General features: G+C 60.3%; 4 protein-coding genes across 7 annotated transcripts; 2 read left to right on the forward strand and 2 right to left on the reverse strand.

The window, feature by feature from the left end:
• Positions 1 to 145: 145 nt before the first annotated feature.
• CALR (calreticulin) lies at positions 146 to 6,132 on the reverse strand. The gene is made up of 9 exons (XM_034072029.1): positions 5,959 to 6,132; positions 4,817 to 4,918; positions 4,528 to 4,731; positions 4,069 to 4,163; positions 2,594 to 2,803; positions 2,391 to 2,504; positions 1,847 to 1,990; positions 1,655 to 1,747; positions 146 to 436 (listed from the first exon to the last, which is right to left on the reverse strand). The coding sequence occupies exons 1-9, from the start codon at positions 6,056 to 6,058 to the stop codon at positions 254 to 256; spliced, it is 1,245 nt and encodes a 414-aa protein (XP_033927920.1). The 5' UTR covers positions 6,059 to 6,132; the 3' UTR covers positions 146 to 253.
• Positions 6,133 to 6,943: 811 nt separating this feature from the next.
• Positions 6,944 to 10,170, forward strand: FARSA (phenylalanyl-tRNA synthetase subunit alpha). The gene is made up of 13 exons (XM_034072009.1): positions 6,944 to 7,135; positions 7,239 to 7,376; positions 7,529 to 7,627; positions 7,734 to 7,852; positions 7,937 to 8,029; positions 8,137 to 8,265; positions 8,362 to 8,477; positions 8,561 to 8,645; positions 8,770 to 8,869; positions 8,959 to 9,127; positions 9,222 to 9,299; positions 9,834 to 9,948; positions 10,034 to 10,170. The coding sequence occupies exons 1-13, from the start codon at positions 6,980 to 6,982 to the stop codon at positions 10,137 to 10,139; spliced, it is 1,503 nt and encodes a 500-aa protein (XP_033927900.1). The 5' UTR covers positions 6,944 to 6,979; the 3' UTR covers positions 10,140 to 10,170.
• Positions 10,171 to 10,428: 258 nt separating this feature from the next.
• SYCE2 (synaptonemal complex central element protein 2) lies at positions 10,429 to 12,304 on the forward strand. Of its 2 annotated transcripts, none has more exons than XM_034072034.1 (3): positions 10,429 to 10,783; positions 11,299 to 11,488; positions 11,975 to 12,304. In XM_034072034.1, the coding sequence occupies exons 1-3, from the start codon at positions 10,683 to 10,685 to the stop codon at positions 12,167 to 12,169; spliced, it is 486 nt and encodes a 161-aa protein (XP_033927925.1). In that variant the 5' UTR covers positions 10,429 to 10,682; the 3' UTR covers positions 12,170 to 12,304. The 2 variants fall into 2 exon arrangements, with proteins under 2 accessions (XP_033927925.1, XP_033927926.1); XM_034072035.1 differs by having other exon boundaries at positions 11,305 to 11,488.
• A 237-nt stretch (positions 12,305 to 12,541) lies between these two features.
• GCDH (glutaryl-CoA dehydrogenase) lies at positions 12,542 to 17,574 on the reverse strand. Of its 3 annotated transcripts, none has more exons than XM_034072026.1 (11): positions 17,538 to 17,574; positions 17,085 to 17,182; positions 16,837 to 16,971; positions 16,178 to 16,240; positions 15,348 to 15,518; positions 14,843 to 14,972; positions 14,185 to 14,404; positions 13,673 to 13,776; positions 13,444 to 13,569; positions 13,203 to 13,363; positions 12,542 to 13,119 (listed from the first exon to the last, which is right to left on the reverse strand). In XM_034072026.1, exons 2-11 carry the CDS (start codon positions 17,170 to 17,172, stop codon positions 13,037 to 13,039), a joined length of 1,281 nt encoding a protein of 426 aa, XP_033927917.1. In that variant the 5' UTR covers positions 17,173 to 17,182; positions 17,538 to 17,574; the 3' UTR covers positions 12,542 to 13,036. The 3 variants fall into 3 exon arrangements, with proteins under 3 accessions (XP_033927917.1, XP_033927918.1, XP_033927919.1); XM_034072027.1 differs by having other exon boundaries at positions 17,533 to 17,558; XM_034072028.1 differs by lacking the exon at positions 16,837 to 16,971.
• Positions 17,575 to 17,731: the final 157 nt, after the last annotated feature.

A 17,731-nucleotide genomic window follows, 5' to 3' on the forward strand; every position in this document is an offset into this window, starting at 1 on the left:
ATGGCGGCGCGCACAACGGCGTGACAAAAGATGGAGGAAACAGCGCCGGGACCGAGCGTTAATTTAATAGAAACGGGAACGGCGGCGCCCGCAGCCCCTCCCCCCCCCCCCATTCCCACCCCATTCCCGTTCCCCTCCCCCCCCATTCCCAGCGCTATTCCCGGTGCTCGTCCCCCGGCGGCGGCGGCGGCGGCGGCCGTAGAAAAGAGTCCAAAGGGTCTCACAGAGACCGGGGCCGGGCCCGCGGCGCCGCTCAGAGCTCGTCCCTCGGCGCCGCCTCCTCGGCCTCGGGCTCCTCCTCCTCTTCCTCGTCCTCCTCCTCCTCGTCGTCGTTGTCGTTGTCGCCGCCGTCGTCGTCTTTGTGCTGCTTCTCCTCCTCCTCCTGGCGCTGCCGCTGCTCCTCGTCCTGCTGCTCCTTCATGCGGCGCTCGGCGTCCTGCGGGACACGGACAGCGGTGGGGCAGGGGGGCTTGGGATGGGCAGGGGGGCTTGGGATGGGCAGGGGGGCTTGGGATGGGCAGGGGGGCTTGGGATGGGCAGGGGGGGCTTGGGACGGGCAGGGGGGGCTTGGGATGGGCAGGGGGGCTTGGGATGGGCAGGGGGGCTTGGGATGGGCAGGGGGGGCTTGGGACGGGCAGGGGAAGGGGTAGAGACAAGGCTGGCCCGTGTAAGGGTGTATATAGGGGTGTAGCCATGGATAGGGTTGTTATATAGGAGAGGATAATACATTAGGCTATCCTATATAAAGATATAATCATGTATAAGGTTGTCATATAGAGGATTATAATACATGTGGGCGTCATATATGAGGTTGTAATCATATATATGGTCATATAGAAGATTATAATACATAAGTTTATCATATATAAGGTTATGTATATGGCCATATAGAAGATTATAATACATAAGGCTATCATATATAAGGTTATCATCATGTATAAGGTTGTCATATAGAAGATATATATGATAGCTTTATGTATTATATAGATAATAATCATGTATATGGTCATATACAAGACCATAATACATAAGACTATCATATATATGGCCATATAAAAGATTATAATACATCAGGCTATCATATATAATGTTATCATCATGTATAAGGTTGTCATAGCCAAGGCTATCGCATATAAGGTTATAATACCTAAGGTCATCATGTGTAAGGTTGGCATATAGAAGGCTATCAAATATAAGGTTTTCACATTTGAGGTTATAATAGGTAAAGTTACCATATATAAGGTTATAACACACAACATCACCATATATAAGGTGATTGCATATGAGCTTATACACGGTTATCATATATGATATTAGAATATACAAGGTTATTGCATATAAGGCCATAATACATAAGGATACCATACCTAAAATCATCATAGATGAGATTATAATGTATAAAGCCATCCCATAAAACATTACAACACATAAAGCCACCCTATATAAGGTGATGGGACATAAGGGAAGCCCCAGGGGAGGGCCTAGGATGGCAGCAGGGGGATCTATAGGGTGTATATAGGGGGATATACAGGTGCAGGAGAGAGAAGGGGGGGTCAGGAAGGAGCAGGGAGAGAATACAAGGACCAATGGGGGGGGCAATATATAGGGGGTGCATGGACAGAGGGGGGTGATGTAAGGGCCCTTTGCCCCATACCTTGGTGGCCCCCCAGGTCTCATTCCCGATCTCCTCGGCCAGTTTCTCATCATCGGTGATGAGGAAGTTGTCAAAGATGGTCCCAGATTTCACCTATGAAAGGGGGAAAAGTGGGTTTTGGGGGGGTTCTATGGGGCTGGGGGGGTCTCTATGGGGCTGGGGGGGTCTCTATGGGGCTGGTCCCGGTCCCACCTGCCAGAGGTCGAGGCCGATGACACCGAAGCTGTCGTAGGCATAGAGCAAGGGGTCGGGGCTGTACTCGGGGTTGTCGATCTCGGGGTGCACCCATTTCCCCTTGTAGTCGGGGTTGTCGATCTGCCGCGGCCGCCACTCGCCCTGGTGAGGGATGATGGGGGTCAGGGCACCCCAAAATGCACCCAGAACACCCCAAAATGTACCCAAAACACCCCAAAACCATCAAAATGTACCCAAAGCACCCCAAAACGCAACCAAACCCCTCCAAAACCCACCCAAAGCACCTCAAAACCATCCAAGCACCCCAAAAAGCACCAGAACACCACACAAAGCACCCAATCCACCCCAAAAACACCAAAACCACCCCCAAATGCACCCAAATCACCCCAAAATGCAACCAAACCATCCCAAACTTAACCAACACCCTAAAAAGCACCTAATCTACCCCAAAACCACCCAAACCACCCCAAACTGAACCAAAACACCCTAAAAAGCACCCAAACCACCCCAAAACCCACCCCCTCCCCGTCAGAGCTCCCACCTTGTACTCCGGGTTCTGGATCACGGGGGGCTCCCACTCCCCATCCATTTCCTCATCCCAATCCTCCGGCTTCTTGGCATCGGGGTCAGGGATGTGCTCTGGTTTATCCCAATCCTGGAGCACAACGGGGGGGTCAGGACCACCATGGATCCCCCCCAAAAGACCCCCCCCCCCTTTCCCCCCATCCCCCCCCCCCCCCCCACCTCGGGTTTGGTGTCCTCGGGGTCATCGATCTTGGCTCGCTCATCCCAGTCCTCGGGTTTATGGGCCTGGGGGTCGCGGATGCGCCGGGGGGGGAGCAGGTCCCAGTCGTCCTCCAGGGCCCCCCCCTCCACACGTCCATTGTCAATCTTCACCTCGTAGGTGTTGTCCGGACGCAGGATCAGGGTGTACAGGTGTGTGAACTCGTCATCCTGGGGGGGGCACATTGATGCGGATGGGACATCCCATAATAGCCATAACCCCCACCCTCTAGAGCCTCTCATTGACACACAGGGCACTGATGGACACCTACCCCCTGCCATCACATCCATAAGGGACCAAACCTCCACACCTTTATTGCCCTTATTGCCCCACAGGTCACTGATGGAACCCCCCATCACATCCATAAGGGACCAGAACCCCAACCCTTACAGCCCCATTGCCCCACAAGTCACTGATGAATAGGAGATAGGGATCCCCCCATCACATCCATAGGGGACCAAAACCACCCCCTCCCCATCACCCCACAAGTCACTGCTAGACATCTCCATCACATCCATAAGGGACCAACCCCTCCCTCTACAGCCCCCATCACCCCACAAGGCACTGATGGGCCGCCCCATAACACCCATAAGGGACCAGAACCCCCCTTCATTGCCCCATCACCCCATAACTTACTGCTGGAGCCCCCCCCCTTCCATCATATCCATAAGGGAACACCACCCCACCCCACTGCCCCACAAGTCATTGCTGGACCCTCCCTTAACACCCATAAGGGACCAGAACCAACCTTCCCCCTATTGCCCCATGATGGGGGGGAGAAGCACCACAAGTCACTGCTGTATGGGAGGCAGGAGCCCCCCCATCACATCCATAAAGGACCAGGACCCCCCCACACTGCCCCATAGTGGGGGGGTGCACACACCTCCACTCCATTATCCCACAGGATATGGGGCAAGGAACCTGTTCCCCCATCTCCTCCCCATAGGGGCAAGGATCCCATCACCCCATAGGATACAGGGATATCTCCATTACCCCCCAATATTTGGCAGGGATACTCCCCCATAGAACAGGGCATCTCCATCATCCCCCATCCCTTAATATGGGGCAGAAACCCCATAACCCCCCATCCACCTCATTTCCCTATTGGAAACAACACTATGGGGGGTTGCAGGGACCCCACACAGAACCCCCCCAATATGGGGCACACAGCCCCACACATGTGGGGTGCAAAGATACCCCCCATAGAACAGGGCATCTCCATCATTCCCCATCACACAATGTGGGGCAAGAACCCCCCCAAACACCCCCCCATCCCTTAATGTGGGGCAGAAACCCCATAACCCCCCCATCCACCTCATTCCCCTATTGAAAACAACACCACCCCCCACCATCACCCTATGGGACCCCACACATAGACCCCCCCCAATATGGTGCAAGCAGCCCCACACATATGGGGCACACAGCCCCCCCTTACCTTGCACCGTATATCCTTATTGATGAGCGCGTTCTTGCCTTTATAGTTGAGGATGACATGAACCTTCTTGGTGCCAGGGCCGCAGATATCAGGGCCTGGAGGAGGAGGAAGAAGAGGATGGAGAAGGGGATGAAGGGGGATCCCAATGGGGTGGTTATGGGGGGGGTTATGGGGGGGGGTTATGGGGGGGGGGTTATGGGGGGGGGTTATGGGGGGGGGTTATGGGGGGGGGTTATGGGGGGAGGTTATGGGGGGAGGTTATGGGGGGAGGTTATGGGGGGGGGTTATGGGGGGAGGTTATGGGGGGAGGTTATGGGGGGAGGTTATGGGGGGAGGTTATGGGGGGAGGTTATGGGGGGAGGTTATGGGGGGAGGTTATGGGGGGAGGTTATAGGGGGTGGTTATGGGGGGGGTTATGGGGGGGGGTTATGGGGGGGGGTTATGGGATGGAGCACGCACCGAACATGATGTTGTACTCGGAATCCCCGTGCATATCCTCCTGCTTGAGGCTGGCCGGGAAGAGCTTCACATACCCCCCCCCACAGTCGATGTTCTGCTCATGCTTCACAGTGAACTGAACCACCAGGCTCTTGTCACGGTTACTGAAGGGCTCGAAGCGGGAGGAGATGGCATAAAAACGGGCGTCCTGGCTGGTCTGGATCCCTATGGAGAGCAATGGGGCTTGGGAGGCTCCATTGGGAATCATGGGGATCCCTTCCCTACCGGATGCCGGCGGCTCCGGCCTCACCTTTGTCCTTCTCGGCGTCCCCATAGAACTTGCCGGCGCTGAGCACGAATCGGCCGTAGTCGGGTTTGTGCTTGGATTCCACCCATCGCTGGGTCCAGGCGTCTGCAGGGCAATGGGGGGGGGCTCAGCACCATCCTGCACCCCTAAGTGGGGCCCCAACACTGTTGTCTTTGGCCCCAAACACGCCCCAGACTGGGGGAGTTCCCTTCTCTTGGGTCTAGATTCCCACCTTAAATAGCACCTGACTCCCCCAGCCCCACATCTGCCCCATGGGGCCTTCCCCTGCCCCACATCGGCCCCTATGGGGCCTCTCTCAGAGCCACATCTGCCCCAATGGGGCCTCCCCCAGCCCCACATCTGCCCAATAGGGCCTCTCTCAGAGCCACATCTGCCCCAATGGGGCCTCCCCCCGCCCTATAGACACCAATGGATGCACACATATATACCTATATACACAGAGTGGGGGTGAAGGAGAGAGTTTGGGGCTGCAAAACACAAACCCTCCCAATAGGGAGACCTCTCTGCCCCCCAGGTTAGGGGGGGCTCAGCACCCCCAATGCTTCTGAATGGCTTTACCCTTGCCAAGCTTCACCTGGGGGTGATCACAAGCCCCCATAGACTCCCCTTCTCCTCAGCCCCACAACCCCATTGTATGGGGGGGAATCTCTTGGCTGCCCTCTCTCCATTCAGCCCCACATCCTCTCCCCATAGCCACCCCCCTGCGGCCCTATACCCCTGGCACAAGGGGATTCCCCCACAGCCCTATGGGGCCTGTGGGGACCCTAAGCCCTATGGGTGCCTCCAGAGAACACCCCCACACCTCAGCCCCACATCTACCCCCATAGAACCCCACCTTATGAAAAGAAGGGTCTCTTGTCTGCCCCTTCTCCACTCAGCCCCACATCCTCTCCCCATAAGCAACCCCTTTAGGCCCTATATGGCCTGGGGGGAACCCTAAGCCCTATGGGTGGCTTCAGACAACACCCCCACCCCTCAGCCCCACATCTACCCCCATAGGACCCCACCTTATGGGGGGGGGTCTCCTGCCTGCCCCTTCTCCACTCACCCCACATCCTCTCCCCATAGACACCCCCCTCAGCCCCACATGTGCCCCATGGGACCCCCAATGCCCCCCCCCTCACCTCCATCCCCGAACTCCTCCCGGAAGTACTGGGTGGGCTCTGCGGCCGCCAGCGCCAGGAGGGCTCCGAGCAGGCAATGGGGGAGGCAGCTGCGGCTCATGGCGGGGTCCTCACGCGGCCCAGCCCGTTCGGCTCCGCACCAACGGCTCCGTCCCGGCCCGGCGGCGCCCGGCACTGCGGAGGGGGACGGAGGCGGCGCCGCCTTATATAAGCCCACCGCCCCTCGTCCCGCCTCCCGGCGCCTCCCATTGGCCGCTGCCTCCGGAGGACCCGCTCCTATTGGCCGCCCGCCCGCTGGCCGGCGGCGACGGCGCCCCCGAACGTTGGCGTCCCAGATGGCCGCTTCTCATTGGCTGCGCACGGAGACCAATCAGGAGCGACCACGCGTTAGGAGGGGGACGCCTCCGCCCCGCCCCCCCGCCTCGCGCGGTGCGGGGAGGGGGGGGGGAGGAGGGCGTGTCCCCGCTGTCACGTGACACCGCGCGCGCGCTCTTAAAGGGCCCCGCCCCCGTTCCCTTCCCGCGGAGCACGTGCGGGGCGGTGCCGCCATCCCATAATAGCACAGGGGCGAGGGGAGGGAGGGGCCCGATCCTCATCCTGGTGTTATTATGGGATGGCGAGGCACGTGACTCGGGGGGGGGGACGGTGTGCGCCCTTATCTCAGGGATACGGAGAGAGATCAGTGACGCGACTGTGACGTCATGCGCTCAAATGACGTCACCTCGCACTCGACCCGCGCTGGAGAAGCTCTGGGGCCTATTGTCACAGGACCCACCCTTGTGGGGGCCTCGTGACGTCACTCCGCTGCCTCATGACGTCACTAGACAGCCTCATGACGTCATTCGGCAGCCCCACTATATCACATCCACCCCAGTCCCCATCGCGGGGGCAGGTCCGCCGCACCCAAGATGGCGCCCTCCACACCCAACATGGCGCCTCCCTGCTGCCCACCACACTCAAGATGGCGCCTCCCGCATCCTCCGCTTCCGGTCGGTGCCAGGTAGCACTTCCGGCCTCCGCGATGTCCCCCGGCGTGGCCGAGCTGCTCCTGCAGCGCCTGGAACGGGAGGCGGCGGCGCCCGGAGCCGGGATCTGCAGCCTTGAGGCGGCCGCGGCGCTCGGCCTGGACCACCAGGCCCTGGTGGGGGCCGTCAAGAGCCTGCAGGCGCTGGGGGAGGTGGGTGAGGCCCCGGGGATCCGGTTACACCGGGATAACGGGGGGGGGGGGGATCGGGGATCGGGGCTCACCCCCCGGTGCTGACCCCCCCACTTACCGGTAGGTGATCGAGGCGGAGCCACGGGCGGCCACGCGATGGGAGCTGAGCCCCGAGGGCACCGAGGTGCTGCGGGATGGGAGCCCCGAGGTGCGGCTGTTCCGGAGCCTCCCGGCCGAGGGGCTGCCCCAGGCTGATGCCATGGTGAGAACCGGCATGGGGGGGCACAGCACTGGGACCACCGGGGGTCTCATGGTGTGTCAGGCCGATGCCATGGTGAGAACCGGCACGGGGGGGCACAGCACCGGGACCACCGGGGGTCTCACGCTGTTCCCCCTCCCTCCGTTACCTGATAGAAGCTGCCCGGTGGCTCCGTTGGCTTCAGTAAGGCCATGGCCAACAAGTGGCTGCGTCTGGAGAAGGGGGCACCGGGGGGACCTCGAGTCTTCCGTGCTGTGAGTGGAGCAAAGGGGAAATGGGGTCCCCAAGAGCACCCAACGGGGACCCATTGTGGGGGGGCGGGGGGTGGCTGTGACCCCCCCCCCCCCCCATCACCCATAGGTGCCGGAGGTGCAGGACACGGTGCAGGAGGCCCTGCGGCGGCTGCACCAAGGGGAGACCGAGGCCGTCCCCGAGCGCGAACGCAACGACCTCAAGAGGAGGAAACTGCTGCTGGAAGTGTGAGTTTGGGGGGGGGGGCAGATTTGGGGGTACCCCCCCTTTGAGACCCCCCCATTGAATCCCTTTACCCCCCCCCCCCAAAGCACCCTTAAATCCTACTGGATCCGGAAGGGCAGCGCATTCAGCACGGCTGTGGCGCGGCAAGAGACGGAGCTGACACCGGAAATGATCACGACGTGAGCACAGCAGGACCCCCCCCCAAAAAACGTTCTTGGCACCCCAAAAACGTTCCCTGGGAGCCCCAAAATCGTTGCTGTGACCCCCCCCCACCCCTCCCCAACAGGGGTTCCTGGCGGCAGCTCCCATTCAAACCCTACAACTTCGCAGCGCTGGGGCTGGCACCGGCCGCTGGTCACCTCCATCCGCTGCTGAAGGTTCGCTCCGAGCTAAGGCAGATCTTCCTGGAAATGGGGTGAGCTTTGGGGTGCCCCCCATTAATGAGACCTCCCCTTTCCCCTTAAGGTGTTGGGGGGTCCCCCCCCCGTTTTAACGCGTTTGGGCCCCCCAGGTTCACAGAGATGCCGACGCAGAACTTCGTGGAAAGCTCCTTTTGGAACTTCGATGCCCTATTCCAGCCGCAGCAGCACCCGGCGCGGGACCAACACGACACCTTCTTCCTGCAGGGTGGGGATAAAGCGGCTTCAAGGGGAGAAAAGGGGGGGACAGAGACACCCCCATCACCCTGAACCCCGCTTCTCTTCCTATAGACCCTGCTGAGGCCGCTGAGCTCCCCCCTGGTTACACAGCCAAGGTGAAGAAGGTCCATTCGCATGGAGGTTATGGCTCGCAGGGGTAAGGCTCAGCCCCCCCTACACCCCATAAGGTCCCCCTTGAACCTTCTCACCCTACATAGGGTTTAGGGGGGCTCTGCACCCCCTTCCCCCCCCATTCATTAAGCTTTGTTGCCCCCCCAAAGCTACAAATACGACTGGAAGCTGGAGGAGGCACGCAGGAACCTGCTGCGCACCCACACCACGGCCGCCAGCGCCCGCATGCTCTATAGGTTGGCTCAACAGGTAACAATGGGCTCATGGGGGGGCTGCTTTGGGGGTCGGCACCCCCATAACGCGTCCCCCCCATCCCAAACCCGTTGTTCCTGGTGCAGGAGAGGTTCTCCCCAGTGAAATACTTCTCCATCGACCGCGTGTTCCGCAATGAGAGCCTGGATGCCACACACCTCGCTGAGTTCCACCAGGTCGAGGGCGTCGTGGCCGATCGTGGCCTCACCCTCGGCCACCTCATGGGCATCCTGCGGCAGTTCTTCACCAAGCTGGGTACCTGGGGGGGGACAGAGACACAGACACACCCCCCCTCTCTTTCGGGGATCCCCCCCCATGGGTCACCCCCTTTACCCTGTGCTGTCCCCAGGTATCACCCAGCTGCGGTTCAAGCCGGCGTATAACCCCTATACAGAGCCCAGTATGGAGGTGTTCAGTTACCATGAGGGTGAGGGGGGGACCCCAATGTGGAGTAAAAGGGGGGGGTCCCCAAAGAAGCCTGAGGGTCTGGGGGTGAAGGCTTTGGGGTCATTTCCCTTATAGGGGTGGGGGGGTTTGGGGTATCCATTGGGGGGGGCTTTGAGGTACTCCTGTAACAAAGGGGGATTTGGGGTACCCCTATAACAAGGGGGGCGTTTAGAGTACCCCAAAAGTGTGGGGGGGCTCAGTTACCACTATGGGGTGAGGAACATCCTATATAGGGGTATATAGGGTGATACAAGGGTACTCCTATGGGAAGGGGCTGTGTTTTGGAGAGGGGGTGTGCACCCCCCCCTTGGGATTAGGGGTTCTCTATGGCCCTAGTCATCCCTATGGGGCTGGAGTGAGTATCATCCTATATAGGGATTATATATCTTATATAGGATGATAGAGGGGTATTCCTATGGGAAGGGGCTGTCTTTTTGGGGCTGTGCCCCCCCCTTGGGATTAGGGGCTCCCTGTGCCCCCCCTTCACCCCTATGGACCTGTGCCCCCCCCATAGGGCTCAAGAAGTGGGTGGAAGTGGGGAATTCCGGGATCTTCCGCCCGGAGATGCTGCTGCCTATGGGGCTCCCAGAGAACATCTCAGTCCTGGCCTGGGGGCTCTCCTTGGAGCGGTGAGTTTGGGGGGGGGGTACCCCCATATCCCTGTGCTATGGGGGGGGGGTTCTTCCTATTGACCCCCCCCTTTCTCTTCCACAGCCCCACCATGATCAAATACGGCATCAACAACATCCGGGAGCTGGTGGGGCACCGGGTGAACCTGCAGATGGTCTATGACAGCCCCCTGTGCCGCCTGGCCGCCTGAGGGCCCCAATAAAGCTCCTTCACCCACCGGCCATGCGTGTCTGGGGGGGGGCAGCGCTTGTAGGGGGTCTGGTAGGGAAACAGAGGGTCTGGTATGGAAAAGGGGGGGGTTGGTATGGAGAAAAGGGGTCTGGTATGGAAATGGAGGGCCTGGTATGGAAAAGGAGGGGTCTAGTATGGAAAAGAGGGGTCTGGTATGGAAAAGGAGGGGTTTGTTATGGAAAAGGGGGGTCTGGTATGGAAAAGAGGGGGTCCTACACATCCTGCACCCCCCTTCGTGCACCCCTACCGGTCCCGACGCCGCCATGATGGCTTTTACCTCAGCGGCCACTATGGCGGCTCCCTCCTCACGACCGCCTTCCCGCCTTTTTGCGTTCGGCTTTCTGATTGGCTCCTCCTCGGCCCCAGCCGGGCGCTGATTGGTGGGTGGAGGCCCCGCCCACTTTACCTCAGGGCTGGGAGCCCCGCCCACTTTACCTCAGGGCTGGGAGCCGGAGCTGGTCCCTCCTCACCCCTTCCCGGTGGATCCTGCCCCGCACCGGGAATGTCACGGAAGGACCGGGAAGGGCCCGAGATGGAGGCCGCCGCCAGCCCCACCGTGCCAGGGCTGGGCAGGGAGGAGACCCCCGAGGAGGACGCTGACCGGTAATGCCATGAGCAGTGCTGGAGCCTCGGGGGTTCGGCTTTGGTTGGGATCCTGATGAACACGAGCACCAGTTTGGGGGTGCATTGACCCCACTTCCCCTATAAGCACCAGTTTGGGGGTGCATTGACCCCCAATTCTCCCACAGATACCAGTTCGGGGCACATTTCCCTCGACTTCCACCATAGGCACCAGTTTGGGGCCCATTGATCCCCAGTTTCCACATAGGCACCAGTCTGGGGCTCCTTGACCCTGTTTCTCCCATAGGCACCAGTTTGGAGCCCATTGACCTCCACTTCCCCCACAGACACGAGTTTGGGACCCATTGACCCCTACTTCCTCCATAAGCACTAGTTTGGGGCCCATTGATCCCCAGTTTCCACCTAGGCACCAGTTTGGGGCCCATTGACCTCCACTTCCCCCATAAGCACCAGCCTGGGGCCCATTGACTCCCACCCCCCCCATAAGTACCAGCCTGGGGCCCAGTGCTGCCCCTCACGTGTGGGTCTGTGTTTGGGCCGAGGACGGAGCCGGTGCCCGGTGCAGAGGCAGCGCTGGATGCTCCTTCCTCCCGGTACTTCGCCTCCCTGGATGCCACCGTTGGGGACCTGCAGCACCGCGCTCAGCACCTCATTGACAACGTGAACAGCAGCAGGAAGGAGGATCACAACGTGATGAGCACCTTCAGAGAGAGCCTCCTGCTCAAGGTGGGGGGCTGAGGGTGTTGGAAGGGGGTGGGGGGGCTGAGGAACGGCTGCTCCATGTGTTTAATCCCGTTATTCCACCCGGACTGGCAGTGGGATGAGGTCCCAGCTGCAGAGCCTGGTGTGCCATGTGTGCTGTATGTGCCGTGGAGGGGGGGAAAGCACCCCCAAAGCCTCCGGGTATGGCCCCAGCTGCCTCCAGCCCCGCTCTGGGGCACGCAGAGGAGGCCGATGGCCAAGGAACCCCCCCAGGGATGGAGCATTTCCCATTCCCAGAGCAACGTCCTCGCTCGGCTGCGTCCCACATTGGCCTTTGCAGCCCCCCAGCCGTGGGGAGGGCTTGGACAGATGGGGGCTCAGCTGCAGCCCACGGTGACCCGGTGGCAATGGCTTTGGCTCCGGTGGGCAGGCACAGCTGCCACCTCCTCCGGAGAGGCACAGCCTCCTCCTGAGGCCCTGGAAGAGCCGTTCCCCATCCTCTTCTCCCAGGTTTCGGGCCTGGCGGAGCGGCTGGAGGAGCAGCTCTTCCACCTCTATGGCATCCACAATGAGCTGATCCAGGAGCGGCTGCAGGAGCTGGCCGAGGTGATGGAGAGGGTGGGAGAGGCTGAGGCCGAGCTCCGGCAGGTCTGCCGCACTGTGGAGGCTGCTTACCGGGACCTCTGCCTGCAGCCCGAGACCTGAGCCCCACAAGTAGGGCCCGAGCTGCTCTGCTTGGAGCTGCCCCACAGTGGGATACAGGGGGGCGGTTGCCCCCCCCCAAAAAAGGGCTTTGCTGTTGCTGTTTGGGTTTAGCACCAATAAAAGGAGCCAGAGGCATGTGGCTGGGTTGGTGCTGGGGAGAGGGGATGGGATCCAGAGGGACCTGGATATGGGGACCAGGAGGACCTGATGGAGTTCACCAAGGCTGGGGCAATCCCAGGCTCTGGGGTGGGTGAAGTGCTTCAGAGCACCCCAAAAGGGTGAGGACGAGCTCAATGTGAGCCATGTCCAAGGAGGGGATCCTGCCCCTTTGCTCTGGCACCAGAGCTTCGTTAGTGCTGATGAGGCTGCTGCTAATCAGCAGAGGTGGCTTTTATTGGCCAGGAGGAGCCGCGAGGGCGGCCACAGCACCCATTGGTGGTTGGTGACACCGGGTCCGATTGGTAACACCGGGTCCAGTTGGTGACACTGGGCCCCATTGCTCTTAGGTTGTGTCAGTGACACCAGGTCCAGTTGGTGACAAGAGGTCTGGTTCCTGTCAGGTTGTGCTGGTGCCACTGGGTCCGGTTGATGCCACCGGGTCTGGTTGCTGTCAGGTTGTGCTGGTGCCATCAGCTCCGGTTGGTGCCACCGGGTCTGGTTGCTGTCAAGTTGTGCTGGTGCCACTGGGTCCAATTGCTGTCAGGTTGTGCTGGTGACACTGGGTCTGGTTGCTGTCAGATTGTGCCAGTGCCACCAGGTCCAGTTCCCAGCACCATCCCTTCATGTCCTCCACTACTGGTGGCACCGTGGTCCCTCTTGGTGACACCATGATCCCCCTGGTACCATCCTGGCCCCGCTGTGGCCCCATCAGCTCTGCGGTGCCGGGGGGGCGAACGCCTGGATGCCGGTGATGGCCCGGCCCAGGATCAGCGCGTGGATGTCGTGGGTACCTGCGGCAGAAGGGGGGGGGGAACCCGGTGTCACAGTGCGTCCCCCTCCCATCCCATAATATCCCCCCCGGTCCCTTTGGCACCTTCGTAGGTGTTGACAGCCTCCAGGTTGAGGACGTGACGGATGACGTGGAACTCGTCGCAGATCCCATTGCCCCCCAGCATGTCCCGTGCCTCCCGTGCGATGCTCAGCGCCTTCCCGCATGAGTTCCTCTTCAGCATCGACACCATCTCTGGGGCTGCCCTATGGGGACAGGGACATCGACAGCCCCCCCTTGGGCCACCCCTTTGGGGTCTGTGTGTGTGTGTCCCCATAGGACCCACCGGCCCTCGTCCTTGAGGCGCCCCAGGCGAAGGCAGGCTTGGAACCCCAGTGCGATCTCGGTCACCATGTCCGCCAGCTTCTTCTGCACCAACTGGTTCCGTGCCAGTGGGCCCCCAAACTGGTGCCTATGGGAGAAGTGGGGGTCAGTGCACCCCCAAACTGGTGCCTATGAGGGAAATGGGGGTCTCTGGGGGGCAGGACCCCCTTTCAGGTTGCGGATGGGGGTACCTGTCCAGGACATATTGACGAGCCGTCTCCAAACAGGCCTCAGCAGCACCCAGAGCCCCCCAGGCAATGCCATAGCGTGCATGGGTCAGGCAGCTGAAGGGACCCTATAGCATAATGTAGGAGCACCCCAAAGCTCTATAGGCTCACACAGGACTAATACAAGTCCTAAATACACCAATATAGAACATCCTCCCAACCCCTATAGACCCATATAGGACCCCCCAAGCCCCTATAGGCTCATATAGAACCCCCCCAAACCCCTGTAGCCCTGTCTAGGACTCCCCCAACCCCTATAGACCCATCTAGGACCCCCGCACCCCTATAGGCCAATATAGGAACCCCCAAAACCCTATAGACCCATATACGACCCTTGAAACCCCTATAGACCCATATAGTACCCACCCAAACACCTATAGACCCAATATAGGACTCCCCAAATCCCTATAGCCCCAGTATAGGACCCCCCAAACCCCTATAGCCCCATACAAGACCCCCCCCCCCCATGCCCGTACCGCCAGGCCCCGGGCTCCGGGCAGCACGTTCTCCTCCGGCACCTCCACGTTATCCATGAGGATCATCCCGGTGGCCGAGGCGCGCAGCGAGAACTTGCCCTGGATGCGGGGGGTGCTGAGCCCGGCCCGGCCCCGCTCCACCAGGAAGCCCCGCACGCACCCATCCTGCTCGCACACGGCCCACACCAGGCACAGGTCGGCCACCGGCGAGTTCGTGATCCTATGGGGGTTGGGGGGTCCTACATGGGTCTATATGGGGTTGGGGGGGCTGCTATAGGGGTTTGGGGGGCTCGTATATGGGTCTATAGGGGTTTAGGGGGGTCCTACATGGGTCTATATGGGGTTGGCGGTGGGTTGGGGGTGTTTGGAGTGGGTTTTAGGGGAGTTTGGGGTGTTTTGAGGTGGTTTTAGGGTGTTTTTTGGGGTGATTTGGCGGTGGTTTTGGGGGTGGCTTTTGTGTGGTTTTGGGGTTGTTTTTTGGGGTGTTTTTTGGGTGATTTGGGGTGGTTTTGGGATGTTTCGGGTGTGGTTTTGGGGTGGTTTTGGGGCAGCCTGGGGTGGTTTTGTGTGCTTTTGGGGGGGTTGGGTGTTTTGGGGCTATTTTGGGGTGGTTTTGGATGTTTTAGGGGTGGTTTTGGGTGTTTCGGTCTGCGCTCACCAGGTCTTGGCTCCGTGCAGGGTGTAGGTGCGGGCGCTGGGGTTGTAGCGCGCCCTCGTCTCCATCCGCCCGGGGTCACTGCCGTGGTTGGGCTCCGTCAGCCCAAAGCAGCCCAGGAGCTCCCCCCGAGCTGGGACAGGGACACAGGGACCCCCCATCAGCCCCACTGACCCCAGTCCTGCCCCGTTCCCACCCCACATCCCCCATATCCCACCCCACATCCCCCATATCCCACCCCATATCTCCCATTCCCACCCCACAACCCCTATATCTCACCCCACATCCCCCATATCCCACCCCATATCTCCCATTCCCACCCCACAACCCCTATATCTCACCCCACATCCCACATTCCCAACCCGTATCCCTCATATGCCACACATTCCCCATATCCTGCCCCACATCCCCCATTCCCACCCCACATCCCGTATATCTCACCCCACATCCCCCATTCCCACCCCATACCCCACCCCACACCCCCCATACCACCCCCCCAGCACCGCACCCAGGCGGGGCAGGAGGCTCTGGCGCTGCTGGTCGCTGCCATAGGCATGGATGGGGCCCATGACGAGGGAGCTCTGGACACTGAACACAGAGCGGTAGCTGCTGTCCACGCGCTCCAGCTCCCGCGCTGCCAGCCCATAACCCACCGAGGAGGCACCGGCACAGCCGAACCCTGCGCACGCAGGTGGGGAGGGAGGCACCACACAGACACATAGAGACCCATAGGGACCCATAGAGACTATAGAGATCCCATAGAGACCCCATAGTGACCATAGGAACCATAGATACTATAGAGACCCTTGGGGACCTGTAGGGACCCCAGAGAGACCAAGAGACCCAGAGAGACCAAGAGACCCAGAGAGGCCATAGAGACCCATAGAGACCCCATAGGGACCATAGAGACTATAGAGATCCATAGGGACCCGTAGGGACCCCAGAGAGACCAAAAGATCCATAGGGGCCATAGGGACCCATAAGGACCAATAGAGACCATAGAGACCCCCAGGGACCTATAGAGACCCATGGAGACCAATAGAGACTCACAGGGACTATAGAGACCCATAGAGATTCCATGAGGACCCATAGGGATCATAGAGACTATGGAAACCGTAAAGACCCATAGGGACCTTAGAGACCACAGGAACCAATAGAAACCCCATAGAGACCCACAGAAACCCCATAGAGATGCAATGGGACACCCCGTGCCCTCCTTTCCACTGCTCTGAGCCCCCCAACTCCCTCACTGGCTCCAGAATGACCCCAATTCCCCCCCCAAACCCCTTCAGCCCCCCCAAGCTCCCCCCTCCCCATTTTAGGGGGTCCCCCCCTCACCTTTAATGGTGCATCCCAGTACCCCCAGTTCCCCCAGTTCAGACACGATCTCCCGGTCAAACACTGTGGGGGGGGGGAAGGCAAAGTGGGGCGTTACTGTGGGGGAGCTGTGGGGGGACCCCCATACTCCTGCCCCCATAATGGGGTAACACAAGGGGTGGTTTGGGACTGTTCTGCCCCTTTGGGGGGCATTTGGGACTGTTTAGGGCTTTGGGCCTTATTTGGGTTGGTTTGGGACTGGTTCAGGAGGGTTTGGGGGTCCCAGGGCTGATTTTGGGGCCAATTTGGGCCGTTTTGGGATGATTTTGGGGTCATTCCGGGGGTTTTCAGGGTCAAGGAAGCTGGTTTTGGGGCCAATTTGGGCCGTTTTGGGATGATTTTGGTGTCATTCTGAGGGGTTTTAGTATCAAAGAAGCTGATTTTGGGGCCATTTTGGGATGATTTTGGGGTCATTCCAGGGGTTTTCAGGGTCAAGGAAGCTGATTTTGGGGCCAATTTGGGCCGTTTCGGATGATTTTGGTGTCATTCTGAGGGGTTTTAGTATCAAAGAAGCTGATTTTGGGGCCATTTAGGCCATTTCGGGATGATTTTGGGGTCATTCTGGGGGTTTTCGGGGTCGAGGAAGCTGATTTTGGGGTCGTTGGGGCCGTTGCAGGTACCCTCGTTGCGGTTGGCCTGCAGCACCCTGGGCATCAGCCGCTCCTGGCTGTACTTGCGCATGGCATCCCGCAGCAGCCGCTCCTCGGGGCTCAGCAGCTCCTCCAGCCCCAGCGGATCACGCCAATCAAAGGTGCCTTTATGGGGGGGGGGTCACAGCACTTGGGGGGCAGCCCCATAGCACCCGCCCCATAGGGGGCAATGGGAGGGGTCAGATCCATCCCCCCCCCCAACCTGGGGTTGAACTCACCCTCGGAGGTGGAAGCGGGGGCCGTGCCCCCCCAGCGCACCCCACACCGGGCCCGGCGCAGCAATGGGGCAGCGACACGAAGAGCCATGGGGGGGTGGCTAAGGGAGGGGGAAAGGGAGCTGGGACCCATAACTGCCCCCAGGCCCTTAAATACCCCTCCTAGACCCCCAATTGTCCCCTCAGACCCTTAAACACCCCTCCTAGACCCCCAATTACCCCCCAAGACCCTTAAACACCCCTCCTAGACCCCCAATTGCCCCCTCAGACACTTAAACACCCCTCCTAGACCCCCAATTGCCCCCTCAGACCCTTAAATACCCCTCCTAGACCCCCAATTACCCCCTCAGACACTTAAACACCCCTCCTAGACCCCCATTTGCCCCCCCAGGCCCTTAAATACCCCCCATAGACCCCCATTTGCCCCGTCCTTTCCCTCCCCCCCCCGCACCGTACGCGCTCAGCGGCGTTGAACGGGGCACGGCGGCGCCGTGACGTCAGAAGGGGGTGTGGGGGGGCGTGACGGGGGCGTGACGTTAACCCGCGCGTGGCCGGGACCACCGGAGGGAGACGGGGGGGGGGGGGGAGGGAGTTCGGGGGGTGCCCTTTGCCCCCCCCCCCCCCCCCCAATGCTCGGAACGGGGTCGGTT

This window comes from Melopsittacus undulatus, chromosome 23 (genome assembly GCF_012275295.1).
Source record: "Melopsittacus undulatus isolate bMelUnd1 chromosome 23, bMelUnd1.mat.Z, whole genome shotgun sequence".
Lineage (NCBI taxonomy): Eukaryota > Metazoa > Chordata > Aves > Psittaciformes > Psittaculidae > Melopsittacus > Melopsittacus undulatus.